The sequence below is a fragment of the Leptopilina boulardi genome, unplaced genomic scaffold, assembly GCF_019393585.1.
Source record: "Leptopilina boulardi isolate dan_hultmark-lab unplaced genomic scaffold, ZJU_Lbou_2.1 LbouV2_214, whole genome shotgun sequence".
NCBI classification, from domain to species: domain Eukaryota; kingdom Metazoa; phylum Arthropoda; class Insecta; order Hymenoptera; family Figitidae; genus Leptopilina; species Leptopilina boulardi.
Genome location: NW_026137768.1, coordinates 10,077 through 37,287, shown reverse-complemented (window position 1 = coordinate 37,287; position 27,211 = coordinate 10,077). Strand labels below are relative to the sequence as shown.

Below are 27,211 nucleotides of genomic sequence, written 5' to 3'. Positions count from 1 at the left end.
TTTAAAAATAAAGCAAATGTAATTTTTTACTGTAATTTTTAAATATTCAATTTGAAATAATTAAATATTAAATTTAAAAATTTTTTTACCATTCATATTTTACAGTCGTCTTTTATTAAATTATTTTTAATTATGTAATTCATCAATCATTTTTTTCTGTTTTAATATTATTATTCACGGTATGAATAATTTATTAAAAATATTTAACTGAAATTGATATCCAGTTTTATTTCATAAAATCTTTGTAAAAATTAAAAAATTTTGTGAGATAAAAAAATTCAAGAATAGATAAATAATATATAATAAATAATAAATAGTAAATAATAAATTCTGCATAAATATGTAAAATTAAAATCAAAAAATAAAAAAGTAAGAATTATTTATTCGTAAGTTTTGAAACACCGCTAACTGTGAAATCTACCTAATACTAATGTTTTCTTTTGTTTTTAATTAACCATATGTTAAATTTTTCCTTTTTGCTTTTTCATGTCAAATTTTATTCTTTTAATAATAATTAAAAAATGGCAAGCAATATTCGGAAACCTATTCGTCACAAGCAAAAGGCAATATTGTCGGGTTTGGAGACATATCGTGGTATGTAATTTAAATATATATCACATTATCTATATTAATAAGTGATTAAATATAATAAAATCTTTTATGGGCATATCTCTAGAACCTTTAACTTTAATGTCCCTCGCATATATTTTGGTAATTTTAATAAATTTTTCGTTGGTTTTTGTTGGAAATATTAATGCTTGATATAATCAATCATTTCCAAAAGATTCCACTTTAATTTATTAAATACATAAATAATTATTTCAATTTTAAAACGCGATTTTTAACAATGTCTACTTGTCCTTAACCATACTTTCTGATGCTTTAAACGATATAGTTTTAGATTTAATAAAAATTACTAATTCTGAAATATGGTTTTTCAATGTTAATTAATCGGTGAACACAGTTTCGCAGGGAAATTAATATTTTATTACTTGTGAAAAAATTTATAAGCTTTTAAAAGTTGTCCCTCACTTTTAACCTTTTCGACCGTAATCATCGTATTTATGATTTTTCTTTTATAAGACAAGCGGCACGTTAAAATAACTTATGGGAAATCAAAGATCAAGTTACTATAATTATTTTGAGACATAATAAATTGATGTGCTTCATGTCTTCAAAAAACTATTATAAGTTAAGTAAACGAAAACACGTGTGGACAAAATTTGAAAACAACCGTAATACGAGTGATACTTCATGAAAATCATATAAAAGCATTCGAAAAGTACTTGTATATATTTTCACATGTGCCATTTAACATCCCGTGAATGTGCTTCGAGAAAAAATACTTCATTGCAAAGATAATGTAAAAATATTCATCAATTACGGTCGACCGTAATCGACCGAAATTTTTTAGAAACAAATTGTTATGTACGAAGTTGCCGATTATAATTTTTTTTATAGAAACTGTCATTAATTATTAAAACCTGAAGGTTAAGTTTTAATGTTTATTTCGAGACACAAAAATGGATCCAAAAAAAATTCATTCTGAAAAAAGATAAGATGCGAGAGAAAAGAAAAATAAAAAAGGAAAAAAGAGAAAAGAAATTGGAAAGTTTACGAATATTAAATTTAAATAGAAAAAAGTCTATGAAAATCGTATGGTAAATTTTAAAAATTACAATTTTACATTTTTAAAACAATTCACTATAATAAAAATCTATTTTAAAATGTAATGTAAATATTCAAATAAAAAATTTATATATTTAGTTAATTTTTGACACATGCTTTTATACCCAGTGCATTATTTCAGTATTTTATTATTCATATAAATATTGAAAATATTAAACGAATTTTATTGCTTTTTAAAATTATAACCCCTTAGAAAATTCCCTTCAACTGTTTTTTATCCTAAAAAGCAAACACCTGTTGAATATTTTTTTGTTACAGGTTAAAAATAATTCTCAATTTTAAATATTTATAACTTTTTGAAGACAACTTGTTTTATATGTCCACTTGTATAATTGGAAAGCTTAGTTCTTGAAATTTATGTAGACAAAGTTTCAATACTGTGCTCAAAAAAAAAAAAAAAATTTTTTTCTTATTGAAAAGTTAAAGGTTTCAAAGATATGCCCTTATATTTTTTCAGGAAATTTATTAGATGACATGTTGGAAAATTTTAATTACAAGGAAATGTTAATTATTTTAAATTCAAAAAATCCTTTGAGGAATGAATATTGTAAGTTTAAATATTGTAAATATAAAGATAAATTTTTAGCAATTAAAATTTTAAAAAAATACATACAAAAATACCTTATCTACTATCTACACCCAATGGAATCGAAATTAATATTCTCAAGGGGTGTTTTTTTTATTTTATTATTTAGGATCTAAAATTATTGTAAATTGTCAAAATTAAAAAAAAATTTTGAGAACTTGAAATCATATTTCACTATGAAAAATGAAAAAAGTAATTTTTAATGAATTATTAATGAATTAATTGTTTTTCAATATCCTATAGTATATTACAGATTTAAATATTTAATATTAACAGAAAAGAATGACAACCTTAAATAGTCTTAAATTCGAAAGGTTATCAGCGGTCCCTCTACTTTAATAGCTGATTCAAAAATTTTACATTTTTGGCATGTGTGATTAAGAAATTTTTGGTCCATATTTTTCTAGATCCTTGGACGGGAACTATCGTGAGGATGTTTTCAATTGCTGGCCTCGGTACTTTAATGGGAATTACTATTTTATTGATTGGAATCTTTGCTTTTGGATATTTTGAAAATAATGATATTGGTACATATTTGACTAACTTAAATGCAGGAGTAATAATGGGAATTGTACTAAGTTTCACGATGATATATAGTGAAAAAATAGTTTACACAGACTTCACGATAAAGAAATTAATCTTCGTATCCCCTGTGATTAGTATTGTTTTCATTATGGGACTTATTCTTGCTCCATTAGCAATGTCAACATTATTGTCACGATTTGAAATTCAAGCTAATCTTTTAGCTATAATGTCAACGTTGTATCCAACTCTCATCATTATTGGATTTTTAAAAGCATCTGGTAATTTTCCTTATAATGAACAAAATAATTTATAATTACAATAATTAGTTTCTAGCTACTAAATTTTTATTTTACAATCATTTTCATTACATGATTTTTTTATATAAAAAAATGTTAATTTAGCAGAATTCTTATTTAATCGAATTTTATATGATTCAAATTTTTAAATGACAAATTCCAATTGACTGAATTTTAATTTATCAGAATTTTTTTTACCAATTTGTAATTAATAGAATTTTTAAGACGCCGAATCTTCATTTGTCCAAAATTAAAAATTACCTAATAATCAATTGACAGAAAGATTTGGCGCAATTTTTAAAATTAACCAATCACGATTTTCTTGATAATTTCTAATTGATTAATTTTAAAAATCTTCATATTTCCACCGGTTTTTTATTCTGACATTTGTAACTTCAGTAACGTCACTGTATATAATAAAATAAATAAAACTTTTAAATGTTTTTAATGATAAAACAGAAAAATTTAATAATTATAATCAGACAAATATCCCACGTATTACAGTAATATATTACTGTAATATTATACGCTTATTATATATATATATATATATTATGTATATATTATTATTATATACATACCAATTTCAAAGTTTTTTTTTATAATAAAACAGAAAAACATATTAATTTATCGGTCAAATATTTTTTTAAATGATTTTAGAATTTTTTTAATATTACCATTTAATATTACCGTAATATTACCGGTTGATATAACTGTAATGTTACCATAAGGCAGAAATTTTAATATTACAGTAATATTACTGTAATATTACGTGCTGCTTGGGTCAGAGATTATGAAAAAATGTTTATACAAAATTAATTCAAATTAAAATTACTGAGGAAAAAATCTTCACGTGGAACAGCAATATGTTTCATTAGAATAGAGAATGTTTTAACTGAATCAGCTAAAACTGTCACTATTCTAATAAAAACTCCGTCTGTTACAAGTAAAACTTCTTTTCCGTAAACTCAAAACACCTGAATTAATTAATCACACATCATTCTCTTCAACAAAAGGAATATTAAATTTATTTTTGTAATATTCTACATAACTATGCAAACCTCTTTCATCTTCAATAAATGTTAAATTTTTTTATCACAGGTGACTCTAAAAAAGCACATCGTCTCTTTCAAATGTGGATGAATTTCCAATTCGTGAGATTCCGCTATCAAATTTTATACGCTGCAATTGTGTTGTACCATAAAATGATAGCTTTCACAATTAAAAAATTTCGGCCACCTTCTAATAATGAACTTTATGAGTTAATAAGGACAACAGAACAAATAAAGCATCATAAAGAAGAAATAAACCAATTAATTTCAGAAATAGATTGTCATTATGATTTTACTACAAATTGTAATATAGACTTCCTGATTCACATGGAATTAATGCTCCTAACAGAACCTGTTCAAGGTTAATACATTTAAACCCAAAATAATAAAATATTATTATTTATTATTAAGCTTCAGCCTTTCGGCCTAAAAGTAGACTTGGCTAATAATAAAATATTAAAGTTAATAGAATTTACAATTTAATTTAAATTGAATTACATAATTAAAAAAAAATTCTATTTTAGATGAAGCGAGGGACACGGAGTAAAAAACGCAAGATCAATAATAAACATTATTAATAAGAATTTTTATTTATAATATATTTTTTAAATAAAAAAAATTTGAAAAATATACATTAAGGTAGAAAATTAAGGAATTAAATTTTTCAAATTTTTTTTTATTTTTCAAAAAAATTAAATATTTCATATACCTATCTCAATGTTGACACGTTTCATGTGCGTTAAATTTTTTTTCTGATTAACCCTGTTTTATAATTATTGTGAGATCTAATATTTGAAAAGAATTAAATGTGCATGTGTTTGTTGGAATGATGAAAATTTCTATTCAATTTTTTTTAATGCACTAAAATTATAAAAAAATTAATTTAGAATTTTATTTATAATTATTAAATTAATTAAAAAATATTTCTTTTATAAATAAAGCGAATTTTTTATGGTACCCTAAAAATTAAAAAGAAAATAATCTATAAATTTTTTATTAAATTAGCTATTTTTAACCTATCTTTAATTCTATAAATTGAGAAATTTTTTTACATTTAATCATGTACCCCTGTTCCTCGGATTAAACGAATTTTTTTTGGTACCCTAATAATTAAAATGTAAATTAATCAAGAACTTTTTTTAATGAGCTATTTTTAACCTATATTCAATTCTAGAAATTTATTGAGATTTTTTTACATTTATTCATATACCCCTTTTCCCCAGATTAAACGAATTATTTTTGGCACCCTAAGAATTTAAAAAAAATTAATCTATAATTTTTTTGATTTAATTAGATATTTTTAACCTGTTTTTAATTTATTGTTTTTTTAATTACTTAGGGCCAGTTTCACCAACTCCGGTTAAAAGTTAATCATCGATTAAAGCTAATTTAAGCACTCATGATTGGTCAATTAGGGATTTAATTGATGATTAACTTTTAACCGGATTTTGTGAAATTGGACCTTAATATGATAATTTATTTATTGGTTATTTTGTTTAATTAATTAATTTATTTATCCAATTTACATATATAATATATATATATATGTCATAGATACATAATAATATTATTACGAACCTTTAATTCAATTTCTTTATAATTTTCTAATATTTACACTAATCGCTCTATCTGTAGATCAACTTCTTATATCCTACCTAATTTTGAATATTTTTTCTTTAAGAAATTTAAATCTGATATATATATATATATATAAATATATATATATATATATATATATATCAATTGAAATTAAAAAAACAAATGTGTAATGTTTAAACTTTGTCAGATACGTTTGTCAATATTTGTTTCTGTTTTGATAGAATGTTGTTAAATATTTTGAACAAAGCTAACAAACGCTAAAACGAGGTAAATTTAATTTCTTTTTAAACTATTGATTTTTAAAAAATTTTACAACTTGTCACCTATCTTAAGTTTTTTTAAATGTGAAAATAGGGTTAAGAATAATCATAATTTAAATAAATTTTTTTTTATTTTATTAAAAAGAATTATTTTACTATTGCATAAATGTTTGTATTACTATATATTTTTTAACGTTTTAATTTTATATAATTAATAAATAAAAATCGATGAATAGTAATATAAATTCAATATTTAATGAATTATCAAATTCTTTACGTTTAAAAATAATGATCTAAAAATATTTTCAAATTTTAAGCAACATGCAGATAAAAGTTCTATTTTATTAATGAATCAGAGTTTATTACAGATTAAAAAATTTGAAAATTTTGAATTTTTATTATATTTAAAATGCCTATTTTCATTGATGGATACAGCTATAATCCAGATCCCAGAAACGAAAACATCCTTAGGTGAATATTAAAATTTTTAAAAATATAGTTTTACAATTTAATTAAATATTTCTCAAAATCCTGGTTGACACCTAAAATTTCATCTCATTTTATTTATACCTCAGTTACCATAAATATAACACAATACAGGCCTTAGATTAAATGACTTTTATAGACTTTTTTCAATGAATGAAACTGTTTTCGACATTTTTACAATTTTTTTTAACAAGATATTTTTATTATAAAATATACGTTTTGAAATTGAATTATGTAAAAAAATGAACTATGATTTCACTTAAAAGTAAATATTTAAAATGACATTATTCAAGTCCTTCTAAAATTCAATTATTTAAAACATTTTTCAATTGAATATTCTCTAGAATTCAATTATTATCTAAAACTTATAAATAATCATCAGTAATTCATATTTATGAAAATTTTAGTTAAAAATCTCCTGAAATTTTTTTATTTCTAAAAGTATTAAATCGAACTCTACTTAAAATTTAATTGTTTTTATTAAAATTTTTATCTAAAATTCTTTGCTAAATTAATTATTATTTCTTATAATTTTAATCAACATCTTTAAAAATTTAATATTTAAAACATTTTTTGAATCAAAAATTCTCTAAAATTAAATTATTATTTCAAATATTTATAAACTCTTCGGCAAATAAACTGTACGAAAATTAAAATTATAATTTCATGAAATTTATTTATTTTCAAAAATGATAACTCCAGCTCTTGCAAAAATCAATCATTTCTCAAATTTCAAACTAAAGTTTATTGTTCAATTAATTATTTATATAAATTTAATTACATTTTTCTAAAACATAATTATTTAAAACATTTATCAATTAAAAATTCTTTTATGAAATAATTAATTTATCGATAAATACTGAATATTACAATAAACCTAATACTAATAAAAACCACCTTAAAAAGTATTTTTATTTGTTTATTTAATTTCACTTATTTCAAGTTTTAGTCATACAAAAGAGCAGTTTCGCATTATTATATAAAATATAAAATTAGGCATAAAATTTAAATTTTCGTTAATTCTTTTAAAGCGTGCTTTTCACGCAACAACCCCTATAGCATCCAAACTTTTTGATAATATTGCAAAATCATTTCCAACATTGATGAATGTTTGGCAATATTACTGGGTTAGTCCTTTATTGGTATAAGTAAACAAAAAAAATTTCATAATAAAAAAAATGTTTAAAGATAACGAATATATGATTCTAACCCTTTAATTATGATAATTAAAGCCGACCTACATTTTATCACTTACACTTAGAATTTACTAATTTAATTGCAACACTAAAAAAATTATATTCTAGATTTAAAAATTTCTTCTTAAATAGGCGCCAAGAATATATTATTTACTGTAAGAATATTTCCTCACTTACTTTAATTCGGCACTATTCTTGGCGCCTATTTAAGAAGAAATTCTTAAATCTAGAATATCATTTTTTCAGTGATATAGTATACTTTTTGATTATGGCAGGTGTTCAAAAAGAACAGGAAGGACTGCATGTAAATTTTTATTAATAAAAGAAAATGGGCATTTTATTAAAGGGAAAGAAGAAAATCATACATGCAGTATTTTTAAAACTTTTGGAGAAAATAATAGAAAGGCTAGAAAATTAATGGTTGAAAAGTGCAAAGACATAACTCTTGAACAAAAAACTATTTTCGATAATGTCGTTACTGAGTAAGAATTTAATTATTATATTACCACTAATTTTTAAGTTTCTCAATTATTTATTTTATTATTTATAACAAGATAAATAGTTTTAATTTAAACTGCAATTATTAATTTTAAATTGTATTGCTTCCTCATGGAAAGCATTTTAATATGAAAAGTTTTCAAGTTATATTTTATGATGTAACTTTGTATTTTTCGTCCTCAAGAATCAAAAAAAGTCGTTCCGTATGTGTGAGTGTAAGTGTATACAGAAAGAAGGATTCTGTACTAATCACTTTCATTATGATTCAACTAGCTGTCGAACCGCCTACGTCGGGTCTCGACATCTAGTGGTGCGTGTCCGATAGTATTTTCGTACAAAAAGTATTAGTATTTTCATCAGGATCGTCTGTAAATTGTTCAGAATTTATTTACATTGCTTAAAAATTATATAAATATTTGATTGTTATTTAACCAATGTCAATAAAAACTTATATCTTCCTTAAATTTAAATTATGATTTAAACTAAATTTTACCAAATTAAATTTTTTTATGAAATTTAAACATTTCAATGATATTGTTTCCAAGATGCACCACCAATTTGGTTGGGCCACCAAGAAAATTTTGTTGGTATTTTAGTAACCAAATTATTTGTTTGAGTCAACCAAAAAATTTGGTTGAGTGTTGTTTATTGGTATAACAAAAATGTTTGGTTAGCTCAAACAAATTTTTTTGTTAGGTCAACAAAAATATTTGGTTGATCGAACAAACAGTTATTTTGTAAAATTAAAAATGTTATTCTACCTTATTTCTTTTTTTGTATCCTTTTTATTTATTTTATTATTTATTTATTATCAATTTAACGTTTAATTTATATTTATCCAATTGAAATATTTGTGGACTTTGAAAAATCTCATCTCCGCCTGGGATCGAACCTCTGTTTTAAAACTGAAGGTCGGGAGCTCTGACCACCGGACTACCCATCCTTGTGAGTTCCATCCTTGCAAATCAAATTATTTGGTTGCCACAACCAAAATTTTGGTTAGGACAACAAACGATCATTTGGTTTTTTAGACCAAACTATTTTGTTGTGTTAACCAAATTATTTTGTTGTCGTAACCAAATTTTGGTTGGAATTTAAAAATGTTTAACCAAATAATTTTGTTGGCCTAACCAAATGTTTGGTTGAGATAACTCTACGATTTTGTTTCAGCCAACAAAAATTCGGTTACAAGAACCAAAATTGTCTAACCAAACAATTTTGTTGCAACCACTAAATTTTTCTTCTCAGTGTAGAGGTAACCAGTCATACATCTCACCCACACAGCACCAAAAATTTATCGAATAATCCATCACAAAAATACATGTACTCAAAAGAATACTATGATTAAAAAACGATAATATACTACATTTTCTATGGCTCTTCTATAATATATCCGTCGAATTTTTGCAGTTGTGTTGTTACAAATCTGTAATTTATAATTATATATATAATAGATATAGATAGATAGATAGATTTGTACAAACAAAATAATTAGAGACGTATAAATTCAATTATTACAATAATTTTTATTGTTCGATTTTTTGATTTTCAAATTTTTGAACCAAATACTTTCAATTTGCAATTTGGAATTTTCTTATTTTGACGTAAAAATCTTAATCAGAGATCCCCTAAATTAAGTTTGAAAGCAATTGGTTACAATAATAGTTGTTTCGATTTTTTAACCCCAAAAACTGTTTTATAGCCATATTTCAGTTTTACCTTGTAATTTTTATAAAATTATGCTAAAATGTGACTAAATAACATTTAATACCGAATTATAGAAAGTTTAGAAACAATGTATTAAGAAATAAATAATCTGAAAATTTTTGATTTTTCGAATTTTTAAAAAAGTAGCATATTTTCCATACAAATTAATATTTTTTATTCGGATATGACAAAGATTTTAAGTTAGGCTTATACCTAAGAGACCACCAAGTTTCACTTTAATCTGTCAAACCGTTCTTACGTAATGCTGGAACAAAATATTGCGGACATAGATACCTACAGACACAAATTTTTTTATGGCCATTTTTGACTCCTTGTTATTCATAACGACAAACTATGTCAAAAATTTTGGATTCTGAGGAATGTACTGACAAAATTCTGATTTTATTAATACAGATTATGATTGATTATATGATATTTATATAAAATGTACTATGACCCCCACATTAATTAAGATTAACTAATTTTTTTGCATTTAAAAATTTTTTTAAAATCGTTCTTGTCCATAACTTTAAAAAAAGGGGTAAAACACCTACAAATGTTTTTCATTAATTCAGTGTGTCCAGCGGTCAGGGAAGTCAGGGAAATATTTTAGTCAGTAAAAAGTCAGGGAACTTTTTAATAATTTGCCAAAAATAAACATTTTTTTGTACTTCTCGCTAGACACCCTTTTAATTTTATAGTCTATTAAGTCTTATCATCTTCTGAACTATTGGCAAACATTCCACTGTAATTCAATCCAAAGTTACTGACGTTTTTAAAATTTGCAAAAATCTTTTTTCCCCATAACTTTTAAAAATGTTTAAATATCTAATAGTATATTTTTATATATGCGGAAAAAAGAAATTCATGACTTGATATCCAATGGTGGTAAAATATAACAGCTCTTACTTTGTTAATCGTTTATTTTAATGTCACTTATTATCTCATTATTTTATTTTTATAACATTGGACAGTGATCATGGAATGAACACAAAAAATACTTCTCCCATTAGGAAGCAAATCATACTTCAACTTGTCAGCGGTTTTTCTTTATTATTTTAAATAGTAGAATATATGAGAGGTTAGGCCACTGGGAACTTTAAAAACAAATCGATTTCTTCTATAAAAAGATTCCGGGTCTCAGAAATAAGAAATAATTATTATGAAAGTAAAACATTTTTAAAAGCTAAAATTTTAAATCTGTGCAACGCTCTATTGTGCACTCTTAATACATACGCTGAAAAAACGATATTCCAGATTTTAGAATACCTACTTAAATAGGTGCCAAGAATAAGAATATTATTTTTATTGTAAGAATATTTCCCACTTAATTTAAGTAGGCAATACGTACTTCTCTAGCTTTTGAGTTGTAAATAACGTTTTTTTAATTCTACCCCCACAGCACCGAAACTTTCCTAAAGATTTCCCAAAGATTTATTTGAAATGTTTGGAATATTTAATTGCAATGTTTAGTGAAAATTCTATAAAAATTTAAATTATTAAATTCCTGAACATTTAAATGAAATTTTCGCCTATAATTATAATTAGGCAAAAATTTCATTTTAATGTTCAGGAAAGTTTCGCGCGTTATACAATAAAAATACCTTATATTAAAGAATGATGGAAAATGAAAAAGGAGAAGGTAATTATGTACATTGAGAACATTGCTTATTTGCCTGCCCAGAACGATTTTCGTCATCCGGTCGCCACGTAGGTAAATGTCTAGACCGCGCTGAAAGAAAATGTTTGAGAAAACTTCACATTACGAAAAACGTAATTTACACTTATAAAATTTAGAATTCTGAAATAAGGAATATTCTGAGTACAACCTAATTAGAAAAGTGTATTACATTATGTGTTATTATAAATGTGTATGTTTGTGTGAATGAAATATATTTATAATATAAATATTAATTTAATTTTAAGAAAACTTGATAATGATAAAATATATTATAGAAAAAATTTTTATAGATTGTGGCTAGGGCTGTAACTCTATCTCTACAGGTTTCTTAATAATTTCATTCTACTTCTACAAAAACTTTTAAATTTGAGTCTTTTTTTGTGTTTCACAGTCACCTAACCACTTAATACATTCGCTCTTAAATATAAAAAGATAACAACTAGTATATTTAAAATGAAATCAAGAGTCTCCTTAAGTATACAATCGGCGAAACCGATTGAAAATTGCTAATAACTTCTTTAAAGAAACATTTTTAATTATGCATTATGAGGAAGCCTTAGCATCATGAAGAAGTTTTTTGGCCGTCTTTTAATGAATATAATGTTTAAAAATTACAATAAATTTTTTTTAAATAATTCACATTACAACTTTGATTTTAATTAAATTTCCATAAATTACCTATAACTTTCCAAAATTAGTTTTAAAACTTTTATTTTATGTATCATAAATTACCTTAAAGTTTCATAAATTACCATAAATTACCCTATAAATTTCCAAATAAATTTACAAAATTATATTTTTCTTTTTAAAATTTTGTTTTTTATATTAAAATTTTTTTTATATTTTTATTATGTACAAAAATAGATCATTATATTACATGGGTGCAGTTGCATTTAATTTGTTTAAAATATACCAAAATTATAGACAATTTGTCTGGTCCATTACAGATATTTCATTCTTGACTATCATACTTGAAAGTTATATTATGATTTTCATTTTAATTAAAAAAAATTCTATAATAACAGAAACCAAATTGTACGCTACGCGAAGATTCACCCATATATATATATTTGCCCTATATGTTTTCGAAAGGTTTTTTCCTGCTCTTTCGAATGGTGTAAAAAAAATTTTTAAAAATTCAAATTTTGACCCTTTTTTTGGAAATTAAATCTTTTTTCAAATTTTTTTTTAAGTTTTATTTTTATTTCCTTTTTATTTTTTTTTATTTATTTATTTTGAAAGCTAAAAATGTATATTTTCATCAAAAAAAATATTGAGATGTCCTTTTTTGTTATTTATGAGATATTAGTTAATTAATTAATTAAGGTTAATAAAAAAATGATATATTTTATAAACAAATAAAGTTATCGTAATTCTGACGTTACTAAATGAAAGTTAACAAAATTCCGCATCCAACGAGCCTTATATGAAGTACTTTGGGTTACTGGATTGTTAATAAACAATTGGCTAACACGGCAATTGCTTTTAAAAAATCCTCTAATCCAAAATAGTCCGTATAGGGCTCGTTGGATGCGGAATTACGTCAGCTTTCAATGGGTACCTTCAGGATTGCAATAACTTTATTTATTTGTAAAATATTTCATTTTTTATTAAAAATAATTAATTAATTAATTAATATCTCGAAAATAACAAAAAAAAACATCTCAATATTTTTTGTGGTGAAAATGCACATTTTTAGCTTTCAAAAAAAAAATAAATAAAAAAAATAAAAAGGACCGAACTTAAAAAAAAATTTGAAAAAGGTTTAATTTCCAAAAAAGGGTCAAAATTTGAATTTTTAAAAATTTTTTTTACACCATTCGAAAGAGCAGGAAAAAACCTTTCGAAAACATACAGGGCAAATTTTATTTCTTCTTTCTGTTTAAAAGTTACAAGTCTTCAAAAATTTACTATTTAAATTTTTCAAAAAAATTTAACTTCCTCCTTCTCCGACAGTTTTTGAAAAAACCTAACAATAATTCGTGGTTAAATTACTTACCCCTATGGGTAAGCTATGTGAAAGTTAAAGCCCGATTCGATCAACTTTTTTTTCACTTAGTTCCCTACAGGAATTTTACCTTATATATATATATATATAGTTGATTTTTTAAAATTCAACAACAAATTTAATGAATTTTCATTTGAATAAGATTTTCTGAGAACGGGTTGCCAAACAATCTAAATTACAAAAAGGAGAAGCAGGCAATGCTTAGAGTGAGACATAAAATGGGTTACAGACAGCCAAAATCATTATTAAATTTAGCGGAATTAATGTTCGTCGGGAAAATGTCTTCTTTACAACTATTACAATCAGTTGTAATAAGTGGAGAAGAATCAGCTCTCATTTTCTCAAGTCAAATTCTGTTACAGCAATTGAACACAGTGAAAGAAATTTTTTTAGATGGAACATTTAAAGTAATAATTTAATTATATTTCACAATTTTATTTACTTATTTAACTTTAAACTTTCATTGCCAGTTCAATTGGGCGTTTGGATCATAGAACTTAAGTTATTTCGCATGGAGTGAGGAGGCCCCGGAACGTAACTGCACCCGCTACTTCCAGGGGACTCTGCTTTTCTTTGAAATTTTCTAAACAAAATTATGTTAAATTTTCATTCACAATTATAAATAAATTTACGTGCCATTCTACGATCTAGGCGCTCAATTTTTTTCAAAAAAGGTTTGGCATTCATTGCATAAAAACATATTTTTTAAAAATAAAACTTTTTATAAACAAAAAGAAACCAGTCAATAAACTAATTCTTTAATATGCAAAGTTGTATAAATTTTCCTCCTATGTTTTTATCTGTATTGTTCAGAACTCTTATACCCTCAATTAACATACACTGGAACTTCTGACAATTGCATCTCTGACGATTGCAGCAGCTCACGTAAACGTAAAGACGGCGTCAAGGTTATACCTCTATCTATTCCACATAAGACTCGAGTACTGCAATAGTTAAAGGTTCCAGTGTAGTTTCCACACAGATTGGACAAAAATTACGTTTACCACAATCACCTATTTTACATCCTTGATATAAAAATAACTCTTTTATAAATTTCACTGTTCAAATTATAGGTTACACCTAGAATACCAAAAATGTGCCAATTGTACACAATCATGATGAGGATAATGGACAAGGTAAAAATTTTTATTCAAGAAAAAGAAAATAAAAATTTTATGGGAACATATATCCAATGTGAAAATGATTCGTACGATTTTTAAACAAGTTATAGCGGATTTCATGCAGATTTCGCAAGAATTTTCAATTAGAATTTATATGACGTTTTGAAATGTTTTTTCGTAGAAATTATGAATTATGAATTTAATTTCGTACAATGTTTCATTTGAATATACTAAATTTTTAAGTTTTTCTACATATTGAATCCGCCATTTTGAATTTTTAAAAACTGACCTAAAATTCGTAATCAGCGACCCCAAAAACCCCCGAATAAGGAATACTAAGTAAATTTATCGATTCAATTTTGGGGAAATAGTTTTATCTATTTAGATTCGGATTACAGATCACTGTATGTTAGAGAGAAAAGTTATCCTTCTTGGGGTATCACGTTACCATCTTGGAGGAATATGTGGAGGGATAAATATGTGACAACCTACCCCAAAATTAAAAACATTAATTGTGCACAACAAAAAGTGGACTTCTAGTTGTGCGTGCTGTAGGAAAGCATTTTTTATTACTCTGGGATATGTAAACAAATGATCTAAGGAGGTTTTATTTAATAAAAGAAAAATAATTTTAAAAGAACTGCTGAACTACACAGAAAAAACCTGAACTCAAAATGATAGCGTATGCTACTCATTTTGATAAGCAGCAAAAATGAGTCAGGTTGGTGGCGCCACTGCCTATGTCGTTTAGCATTGACTCATTGTTTCTGCATATCAAAATGAGACTAAGTTTTTTCTGTGTATCACGATAGTAAAGTGAAATATTCATTTTCTATCCTCAAAAATTTAAGCCTCCATTTTTCTCCGTGATCCCATATGAAATCCAATATAGGTTGGATATTGGGAAAGAAAATTCCCTACTGAAAATCCCTGCACAAGATCTTGTACAATTTCCTGTACAGGATCAGCAACTGAACTTGTACAAGTTCTGACCAGTTCCTGTACAGGAAAAAGCATACGAATTTGGAACAAGTTCATGTGTGAGATCTTGTATAAGATCTGGTGCAAGATCTTGTACAAGAAAGATACTTGTACAAGAAAATGCCAAATAAGCAGGCTTTCCAAAAATACTACTCGTTTGCAGATACAAATTCAGGTTTGGTCGCTAGATTCGAAAACGTCTTACCTAACTATCCTTGCCCCATCCTCCCCTAATAAATAAATGTTATCAGGATAGATATATATCTTTTTAATATTTGATATTAAATTTTAATATTTATTTATTTCTATTTAATATTTTGAGATGAGAAACAATTGCCTTAATATCTAAAATCAGACACAAGGATTTTCTAAAATATCAATTCCATTTTTGTAGGTCATTTTTTCAAAATTTAAAAAAAGGTTTTGCGAAAAAAAATTTTACTGTGTAAATTTGATTTTGTTTACAGAAAAAATGTATTCCCTCGATTAAAACTAAATTTTAATTTAAGTTTTAAGTTAATTTAAAAAAAAAATTTTATTTATGGTGACAAAATGACTAGCCAGTAGTAAAATTAAACATTTTTGGTCAAAAAACTACATTTATGATGGAACAATCTCTGAAAATTTCAGCCCAACCAGTTAAATAATTTTTTCCAATCATGTTAATCAAGTTTTTGTCATTTTCATTTGACATTTTGACGCTATAAATAAAAAAAATTTTTATTTTCATTTACTTCAATGTATATGAAATAATGTATAATTATTTGAAAACATTTCAGTAAATTTTACTATGAAAAAAAATTTAAAAATTTTTTTGTAGTAAACTCAGACTGTCCTCCCCACGTGAAAAGATTACCGGTAAACTCCGCGAAGTAGCTCCGCGGAATTTCCGCAGAGGAGCTCCGCGGATTTTCCGCGAAATTTCCGCAAATTTTTTTTTGAATAATAATATATTTATGTTAATATTTAAAATAATATAAAATTAAATTGTGTATATTCTACTTAAAATTACTTTTTAATTTTTAGTTAACAAGTGAGAGAAGACTTTGACACTAATTTTGTTAACAAAAAATTGAAAACTATAAAAATAGGTTCACGGTTATAGCCGGTAAAGATGTATGTATTTTTCTTTTCTACTTAAAAAAGTAATCCCAAAATTGATATCAGATTATTGCATTAAAGAGAGTTAAATATATAATAGATTAAATAGTTTTTTACTTGTATTTATCCTTTTTATAAGACAATAATAAAATTCATTTCATATAAAAATTTTATTAATAAAAAAATAAAAATGCATTTGCCATATGATACTGATTTCTATTTATTTAATAAAATTTATTTCACTCATTATATATTTTAATTTTTAGTAGGGTTAAATTAGGTTACAATTAAAACTTTCAGAAAATAACTTTATAATCTAAATACAGGTTATAAGCTTTTAAAAGGTTTGGAAAAAGAAATGATTTCCCGGTCGTTACCGTTACTTATTGATGGCTTCGTAATATGAAAATTTTATACGACATGTTTAATTTCCCCAAAAAATTGTATTCTTGCTGCTGCCTAGTTCTTGAGTGACATCGATTTGTTATTCTTCTAATGCTTCGTATTTTCATCATGTCTTGAAATGTTAAAATCCTTAAAAAATCCTTACTGATTGTAACCACGAAACTATCCTAAAGGTTATCAATATTTTTTTTCAAAAAATTGACGTGTCTAACAGTAAATCTTATCTCAGTTGTTAACTAAAGTATAAAACGTAATTTAAATAGAATGTATTAAATTAAATATTATATTACTTTAAATAATAACATAAATATATTAATATGCAAAAAAAAAAAATTTGCGGAAATTTCGCGGAAAATCCGCAGACCTGCTCTGCGGAAATTCCGCGGAGCTACTTCGCGGAGTTTACCGGTAATCTTTTCACGTGATCTTAATTAATTGATTTAAACAATTTTAAAGGCTGTGGGTGCTGTGTTTATATTAATGACAAACAGATCAAGCAACTTATATAATGAAATTTTTGGAAAAATCAATTTACTTTGTCCAAATTTTAAAGTCGCATTAAAAGATGTAACAGGAGACGCGGAAGCAGCAGTAATGAAAAGTATAAAAGATACTTATTCAGAGTGTGATTACCATATCTGCTGGTTCCATTCAAAAAAGGTAAATCATTTTTCTCTCTAAATGAATTTTTGGAAATTTTCAGGCAATTGTCGGTTCTATAAGATATTTTCTTTTTCTATTTCCCATACAAACAAATGTATAATTCTTGTTTTCAATATACAAATGTTATTCACTATTTGAAAGATGGCAAGTGAAAAAGGAGTCATACGCCAGTTTTCTGTTTTTACAGAAATCGAAAAAATATATTTAAAAAAATTGTATTGGTCATTTAAAAAAATAAGAAAAACACCCTATTAAAAGTTTCTATAGGCACTCAATTGAAAATCTATACGGGAAACCATCGAATTTTCCATATGGAATTCCATAAGTTTTTACATAGAATCTTATATGGTATTAAGTAATGTATGGGAAACCGCATGTGATTCCCACAGGTTCCCATATGTATATATTTTTATGATTTTGTGGCCTTTGGTCTGAATCCCTTATAGCCATCTTTGTGGTATTTTCATTTTAGAGAAAGGAATATTTTAAACCTTATAAAGTTATTCATAAAAATATTAAATTAAATTTTCTTCTGTTTTCAAGTCCAGTTATAGGGTAAATGAGAGTAAATTCAGCCACACACCAGCAGCCGACAACTTCTTTTTATTATTCTTAAGGGTGCAATCGCAGTTGTAACATTCAAAAAATCGATTTTTTTGCATTTTCTTAAAGCATAATATGTTTTCAGACATATGTCTACAAATTTTTATAATGATTCGGTGAAAATTGTATGAAATATACAAGCTGAAAGGTAGGCGTGTCAGGTCGGTCGAGAACAAGCTAACAGCCATGTGGGTCTTTAAACCTTTATATTTGAATTGGGATTTTAAAAACAGCATCATCTGCCAAAGAATTACTTATATGGTCCAATAATTGATGATTTTATCAGATTTCAAAAAAAATCCATCTTTATAAAAAAGTTAGTTAAAACTTGAAACACGTTTTTCTCAAAACTACATTTTGAAATAGGTGACCACTCTCACTTGAAAACCCCAAGTAGCACGATATATCAACCAGATGTCACGGTGATATCACCGGGGAATGTCACCGTGACATCAGGAAAATGTCAAAATGTCCGCCTTACGGTGATATCACACGGTGACATCAAGGTGATATCACAGTCATATCACGGTGATATCATGGTGATATCACCGTGATATCATGTTGATATTTTACAGGGATTTAAAATTTTTAATAATATTTAACAATAAATATACTTTTTAGTTAAAAAAACAAGAAACTAGCAAAATGGTTAGTAAATATATACTTTTAAATTAGTTTTATTTTATTATTAAAATACCATGTTATAAAATACCAATAAGAAGCGTCGATGGAAAATTTGATAAATTTAGACCTTAGAATGATAGATATATATTTTCAAAAATGCTTCGTTATGAAAATTGGAGAACAAAATAAAAAGAATTAAGTTAAAATTTCATTATTTTTCTAATAATATGATATCACCGTGATATGACTGTGATATCACGGTGATATCACCATGATATCACCGTGATATGTTTGTGATATCACCTTGATGTCACCATGATATCACCGTAAGGCAGACATTTTGACATTTTCCTGATGTCACGGTGACATCTGGTTGATATATCGTGCTACTTGGGACTACTAAACCGACTGTCATGAAATTTAACATGCTTTTTCAATACATAATAATCTAGTCCTTGATCGAAGGATTAATTTTTTTATGCAAAATTTTTTTTTTTACAGCTGAAAAAGGACCAATTTTTTTTTAGTGAAAATTGAAAGGTAAACTTTGACAGGTCGCCATTTCGTCAAATTTTTTTTTTTTTTTAAATCGCTCCGTCAAGGATTAGATACCGTAAAATGGGGTAAAGTCGGCCTGCGCTTTAAATCATTTTAAAGTTTAACTATTACTTTTTTCCAGAAGAAATCCGAGTTTTATTAAAAATGTAGTTATAGAATTAATGTAAATTAATAAATGAAATACAATATTTAAGTGTTTAAAGCGCCGGCCGACTTTACCCGCAAACGCCGACTTTACCCCATTTTACGGTAATCTTTCAATAAATGTAAATCCGTTTGAATTTTTGATTTCAAATGAGCCAGATTACCATAGTCGTGGTTACCACAAATCATATTTTTTAAAAGGACATCACTTTGACAGGATATAACTTTAAAAATATTTAATATTTTTAACTTTTTTTTTTAAATTCATGTTCAATATATGTATTTTTAAATAATAAATCAATATTTTGAAAAAATTTAATGGTGTACGAGAAAAAAATTCATAAAAAAGATCAATTTTTTGGCGCTACAACTGCGATTGTCCCCTTAATATTAAAATAAATCATTCTTAAAACAATTTTTATATCAAATAACATATAAATTTTCGGAAATTAGGTAATGTTTGTATTGAGCTACTACAATAACTTTGTCAAACTATTAAAATAGGTGACCGACTACTATAGTTCTATGTTTTTCATAATTATTATAATTAATTTTACAATGAGATTTTATTAAAAAAATTAACAAATTTTTCTCTTAAAAACCATTGTGTACAAATTTCGTCAAGAATTAAATAGTATAAAAATTTATGCATAATTATAAATTATTAGCAAAACGTAAATGTTAAAAAATTACATTAGTTTGCATTTAAATTTGAACAATATTTAGAATCATTTTAATTTTTTCAATCGACCTCTTCTTACTAGATATTAAAGTTATTTTTTACGTAGTAAAAATAAAAAATATTAATGATAAATAGGTATATAGCAATAATTATAAACATTTTCTTAAAGTCTTTTAGGGAATACTATGAAAGCAAGTGTCATTTAAAAAACGCAGATGATACAGTATTGAAAATGGCTTACAATTTACCACTACTTCCAGAAGAAAGATATTTTGAAGGTCTTAATATCATATATGAAAAAATCAAAGAATACCCTTTTAGAATTCACACTAAATTAATGAAATTTTTTAATTACCTGCAAAATTACTGGGGAAGAAGAACTAAAAGTTTGTGTATAGGTCATTTAGTCCATAGGACCAATAATCTAAATGAGTCTGCTAACCACAGATTTTTCACAAGACTGGGTGGTTTACACCCAGGTATTTGGAAATTCATAGGTAATATCAATAATTATAATTTAAAATAATACTTATAAAATAACTTTTTCTTATAATAAAAATTTTAATTAATTCTTGTCAAAATTGTATTCCTGGCATGAAAACGAATCGATTGATGTATATTTCTATTGTATAAAGTCAATTGAAGACTTATTAAACTAAAAGCTTATGTTATTTATATATTTGAAAAAAATTTTAACTTTATAAAAATTGATTATTTAAACAAATATGAAAAATTAAAACTAATACCGTAATTTTCTATTACGGCGCGTTTGTATCAATTTCGGTGACTAAAATTACGTGTATTTTGAAGATACCTTGCCCGCCGTAATTAAAGCCAATGGAAATCTTAAAAATGTTTTAATTACGGCAAGGGAAAAAATTTGATCTCAAATAATTAAATTAATAATTATTTAAATGTGCATCTTTATCAGTAATTGTATCAAAAAAAGATTAAACAATTTTTTTTAATCATTTTGCAAGAGTTATATTAAATATAATAGTAATAATAGTTATTTTTTATGAACACACCGTAATTGCTACTTTTACTGCTACACACTTAGAATATATAGTAGTGGTCGAAGTAAATTCTTTAACTGTATCGAGGAATCAATACATTCGTCGTCTCTCAACTAACCTCGGAAGTCACACTTAATGAGGAGATGTTAAAAAAATTATTAATTTAGAAAAAGATTTCCCTTTTTTGAAAATTTTTTTATTTTCCGAATTGCAAAGTAAAATTAATAACATTACATCGTTTTCACTATGTTTTTAATGCAGAGATTAGAATTGATAAGAATAATTGTTGTTTTAAATGTACATTTCTTGAATAAATAATCATTCATTTTTGTTTCTAATTTAATTTTCCATCTTTTCTGCATCCATTTAATTGCTTTTCCTTCATTAAAAGCCCTATAAAAATCATCCGTTTCAGTGCGTTTACAAGCTTATGATCATTTCGGATACCAAAAAGTACTCATATTCAACCCAGATAGCACGTAAGCTTGCAGCAACATTGCGGCAAGCTTGACGCGCAATATTGACAACCTTGCATATCAAACTTGCCGCAGGATTACTGCAAGCTTCAAATGTCCCACCTGACCCAAGCTTGCACATGTTGCGCCTGAAATAGATTTAAATGAAAATTGCTTGCACCCTAAAATTTCTTGCAGATTTTGAGTCTCTGAGGTTCCCAGAGTATTTTCAAAGGAAAAAGAAAATAATCGCCGGAGCCATTTTCGCGAAAAATAAATTTCAAAATTTTTTCATTGATAACACAGCCCTACAAAAAAAGTATTATGTAAGCTTGTAGCAAGGTTGCTAAATAACCTTTATTTATACGTCTAACAAAATTTTTTGTTATGTTTCGTCTAATTTATATAATTTATATAAATTAAACGAAATGTTAAAATAAATTTTTTTTTTAGGTTTAAAGCACGGTTATTTGACAACCTTGCATCAACATTGCTACAAGCTTACCGTGCAAGCTTACTGAGAAATCTTACTATAATCTTATTATGCAATCTTGCGATAATCTTATTGTGCAATCTTGAGATAATCTTATTGTTCAATCTTGCAGTAAACTTACAATGAAATCTTTCGGTAAGCTTACCATGAAAGCTTGGGTCAGGTGGGACATTTGAAACTCTGAGTAAGCTTGTGTCAAATTTGCCGTGCAAGGTTGATAATATTGAGTGGCAAGATTGCTGCAAGCTTATGTGTTATTTGGGGAGATTCTCACTATAATTCGTTTACCAGCTATCGAGTTCGTAACTGAAATCCATTGTTCTGGTATCTTTTATTTTTTACTGGGTAGCGCAAGGTCTACAGTTTCCACAATTATTAATATTTTTTAATAAAAATACATATACAAGTACATTGAAATATGTACTATTTGATAAAATAAACGTCGCTTTAAAAACATTTTAAATAACGGCTGACAAATTTTTTGAAAATTTCAATATTTTTGACTCATATAAAGGTATATAACCCCTTACCCAAGAAGCACGTAATATAACCTCAATATCAAGGTAATATTACATGTAAGATTCGTAATATAACGTTGTAATATTACAGTAATCTTACAGTGATCTTAAAATGTCCGCCTCAAGGTAATATTACCGGTAATGTTACTGTAATATTAAGGTAATATTACAGTAATATTGCAGTAATATTATACCGTAATATTAAGGTAATATTACAAGAGAATATTACAGTAATATTATGGGAACATTTCTTTACGAAAAAATCTACCCATCCAGGGAATCGAACCCCGAACTCAAAGCACACGAGTCCAGAGTTTTACCAACAAGCCAAATTGACTTATAATATATTCACGTTTTTTATGCTTTATGAATAACTCAAATCAGTCTGTAATATTACTGTAATATTACCGTTAATATTACTGTAATATTACCGTTAATATTACTGTAATATTACCGTTAATATTACTGTAATATTACCGTTAATATTACTGTAATATTACCGTTAATATTACAGTAATATTCCCGGTAATATTACCTTGATATTGAGGATATATTACGTGCTTCTTGGGTAATTGTTCTTAAAAAAGTTAAATCTGAAACTAATAAAAAAATTTAATTAATATGTAGATTCATTGGAAAATGTGATAAAGAACGAACAAATTCGCATGAATAACCTTCTGCAAGGTTACATACAAGGAGAATTTATGCGGAAAATGGATATCGAAAGAGACCTAAAGATTCGTGAAGCTATTAGAAAATTGGAAAATGGATGGTAAAATTTCAATATAAAATCAATTTTTACAAATTACTTTTGTAATTCCGACAAATGTCTAATTTCTTACTTCATACATTTAGTATCTCCCCTATTGAAAATTCCTATATAGGATAAGAATAAGAAAAATTTATATCGTTGAAGTTTTTTCGCACTTTGGTAATCAACTTACTAAAAATACATAGTGAGTTTACGAAAAAATAGTATAAAAAGTTTATCCGTGTGGTAAAATGTTGTCTTATTTAAGGAGAGATTGTGGTGATTTTTTTTGAAAAAATTGAATTGTTTTTTTTTCATTTTTGGTCAGTATAACTATTTAAGAACACGGTGAAATTAGTCTAAAGTATTTCCAAGGTTTAAAAAGGATATAATTTGAGTAGCTACATGCAAAAACTCGCCAAACGCGTAAACACATACGTTCTTACTAGTCAATTAGTAGTAAATGACTCAGAGGCACTTACTGCAACTTGACTGTCATTAGATAACTTTAAAATAATCTTTTAGTAGCCAAAGAAGAAACTATGTATTGAACCGCTATCGCCGATTGTGTAAAAATCACTTTTTTGTTTAATTTATACTTAAAACACTTCAAATGCGTTTTTCTCAAAAATGCGTATTTTAAACTTTGTGAAGCTATTATTTTAAATCTATTCAATCAATTAACTTTAAAATTGGACAGAATGTTTCTTGAATATATAGGTTTCTTGTGAAGTAGGATTTTTAAAATCCTACTTCCCTTTAAAAACTTTTTTTAAATTTTAATATTTTAAAAAATTATAAACAATTTAAGTTGCAAAACTTTTGTTCTACTTTACACAATAGTTAAAATAGTGGGTACACATTAAGAAACATTTTGTTCTTTTCATTTCAGATTAACTGTTGCACTTTCGGCAGCCATTTATCGTTAGTTTATTAAAAAAATTGTTTTTGACTCTTTCAGACATGTATTATTTTATAAAAAAAATTGTAAGAAAAAAAAAATTTTTTTTACTATAAAATAAATCTTTAAAAAAACCTCAAAATCACCTTAATCTCCCCTTAAGAATAACAAATCTCTAAAATCTTATTGCATTTTAATGAAAATTTTAAAAAGTGGGGGGATTGAATTTTGACGTTTATGCGAAACTGTTTCTCTCAAATCCTTATAACCAGCACAAAAGTTCTGCTCATGAATATAGTTCTGGTCGTAATCCTAGAAGAACCAACTGGGCATCATGTTGTGAAGACCTCAGAGACTCCATGGAATGCTTTCCTACTTGTTATGGTACAGAAGAGAATAAGGCTACCTAACGGACATTTCGCCTGTGACAGAGCTGAATGTGTGAGGCATCTTGTGTAAGTTAACTTCCCAGACTTTAGAGAATCAAAGCAAAACAATGGTGATTGGAATCCAGGTAAATCTCGATTTGGACGATAAAACTGGAAACTAGCGTTTAACATCGTGACTCTGTAAAATATTGATTGGGCCTTATACTCGTTTAAGCTATTTAAGGCGCGAGGAGGACGGCATATATCCAATTCTCTTGCAGAAAATATTGCAATATGTTCGTCTACCTTTGGTCAAAATCATAAAAGCACGTATAGTTATTGGTTACACTCCTGAGGCATCGAAAGTGACTAGAGTGGTGTTTATTCCGATTTCATACCGATTGGTTTAACCTCCTTCATGCTCAAGACATTGAAGAAACTAATTGATACATTTATCAGACAGGAATGTCTGATAAATCAACCTCTACATTCAGGACAGAATGCCTATAGAGCAGGCTGTTCTGCAGAAACAGCCCTTTATTCAGCAATAAGCAGAATAGAGAAAGAATTAGACGCAGGAGTTTATAAGGTGGGCACTTTCCTAGACATAAATGGTGCTTTTTTCTAACACCTATTGTCAAGCAAAACGCAATGTGGCTATAAGATGCATACCAGATCCATTGATTAGGTGGATAAGAGGTATGCTCCATAATAGAGCCCTGCAAGCAGAGTATGGAGAGGCCAAAATAAATGGCCTAATTTCCTATGGTTGCCCACAAGGCGGAGTTTTGTCACCTCTATTGTGGAGCTTAGTAAGAAATGAGTTATTAGTAGACCTCAATAGCGAGGAATTTTATACGCAAAGCTATGTGGATGACTTCCTGATTGTTTTAAGAGGTCTGTCGTTAGATACACTCTTAGTGTTTCTTAGAAAAATGGAGAGCTAGGAGAAAACAAACAAAACTCACATCCTCTATCTGAAGATCCCATAAATTAATATGGGATAAAACAGAATGATTAAAAGAGTAAAATTCAAAGCTCGCTTTAAAACCATTATTCCTTTGAGAAAAAATTGTGAAAAAGACAGTTCAGTTGGAGGTGTAGTATGAAATACTAATGGATCAAAGCAGGAAAGAGACACAGGATCGGGTGTATACTGTAAGTCTAATACCACTAAAGTGACATTATCTTTAAGTAATTACACCACGGTTTGGCAGACGGGGGTCTGCTGTAATCACTTACGCAATGATTTATCTTGAAAAAGGAAAATCAGACAAAAGAATTAATGTTTATGTCGATAGTCAAGCGGCTATAAACGCCTTGAGTAATCCGACTACAGAATCAAAACAAGTTCCCACACACCACAAAAGCTTACTACAAGTTTACATCAGACTTTCATGTAAGTTTTGTAATATTACAATGTAAACTTATAGTAAGTGTAAGGTAAACTTAAAATATCCGCCATACAGTTACCTTACACAATAAGGCTACAGTAGCCTTACAAGGTAAGCCCACTGCAAGCTTACATGGTAAGATTACTGTAAACATACATAGTAAATTCTTTGTAAGTTTACAAGGTAAACTTACAGTAAGGTTACAGTAAGCTTACATGGTAAGGATAAAATATTAATAAATTAGTTTTAACAATATTTATGCGCAGTAGCTTCCTAGGGCACTTAAGGATGAGCAGTAAATTTTATTAAGCCGAACCCTAATAGGGTCTCTCACATATATAAAGAATACATGATTTATTGTAAATAATATTTATCATATAAAGTATAATTTATTATATGTATGTTTATAATATCGTAAGCTTACTGTAACCAAACTGTAAACTTTTAACGAATTTACTATGTATGTTTACAGTGACCTTACCATGTAAGCTTGCAGTGGGCTTACCTTGTACACGGAAAGAAGGTTGCACCTTTAATCTCGGTGTACGAAGTGACAGGTTAAAACAAACTGTAGATCATCGAGAAAGAAAGTGCTAGGCACGGGATTTTGCGCATGGCACGGAAATACTTTGCACCAGTATTTCTTGTGCGTGCACTTCTAATATTCTGCTCTCACCATGGTTTCAAGTGAATACACAGGGATTATAGGTGCAACCTCCTTTCCGTGTAAAGTTACTGTAGCCTTACTGTGTAAGGTCACTGCATGGCGGACATTTTAAGTTTACATTTTAATCTAACAAAGCTTACATGCAAGTCTGCTGTAAACTTGTAGTAAGTTATTGTGCTGTGT

At 26.5% G+C, this 27,211-nt stretch overlaps 1 protein-coding gene across 1 annotated transcript; it reads left to right on the top strand.

Annotated features, from left to right (window-relative positions):
- Positions 1-521: 521 nt before the first annotated feature.
- On the top strand, positions 522-26,366 carry LOC127279092 (uncharacterized; the record flags this gene model as incomplete). Its single annotated transcript, XM_051301231.1, has 6 exons — positions 522-594; positions 2,683-3,078; positions 4,198-4,509; positions 23,575-23,719; positions 24,872-25,054; positions 26,185-26,366. Coding segments are annotated over exons 1-6 (1,291 nt in total), but the record flags the coding sequence as incomplete, so codon positions are not given.
- Between the last annotated feature and the right edge of the window lie 845 nt (positions 26,367-27,211).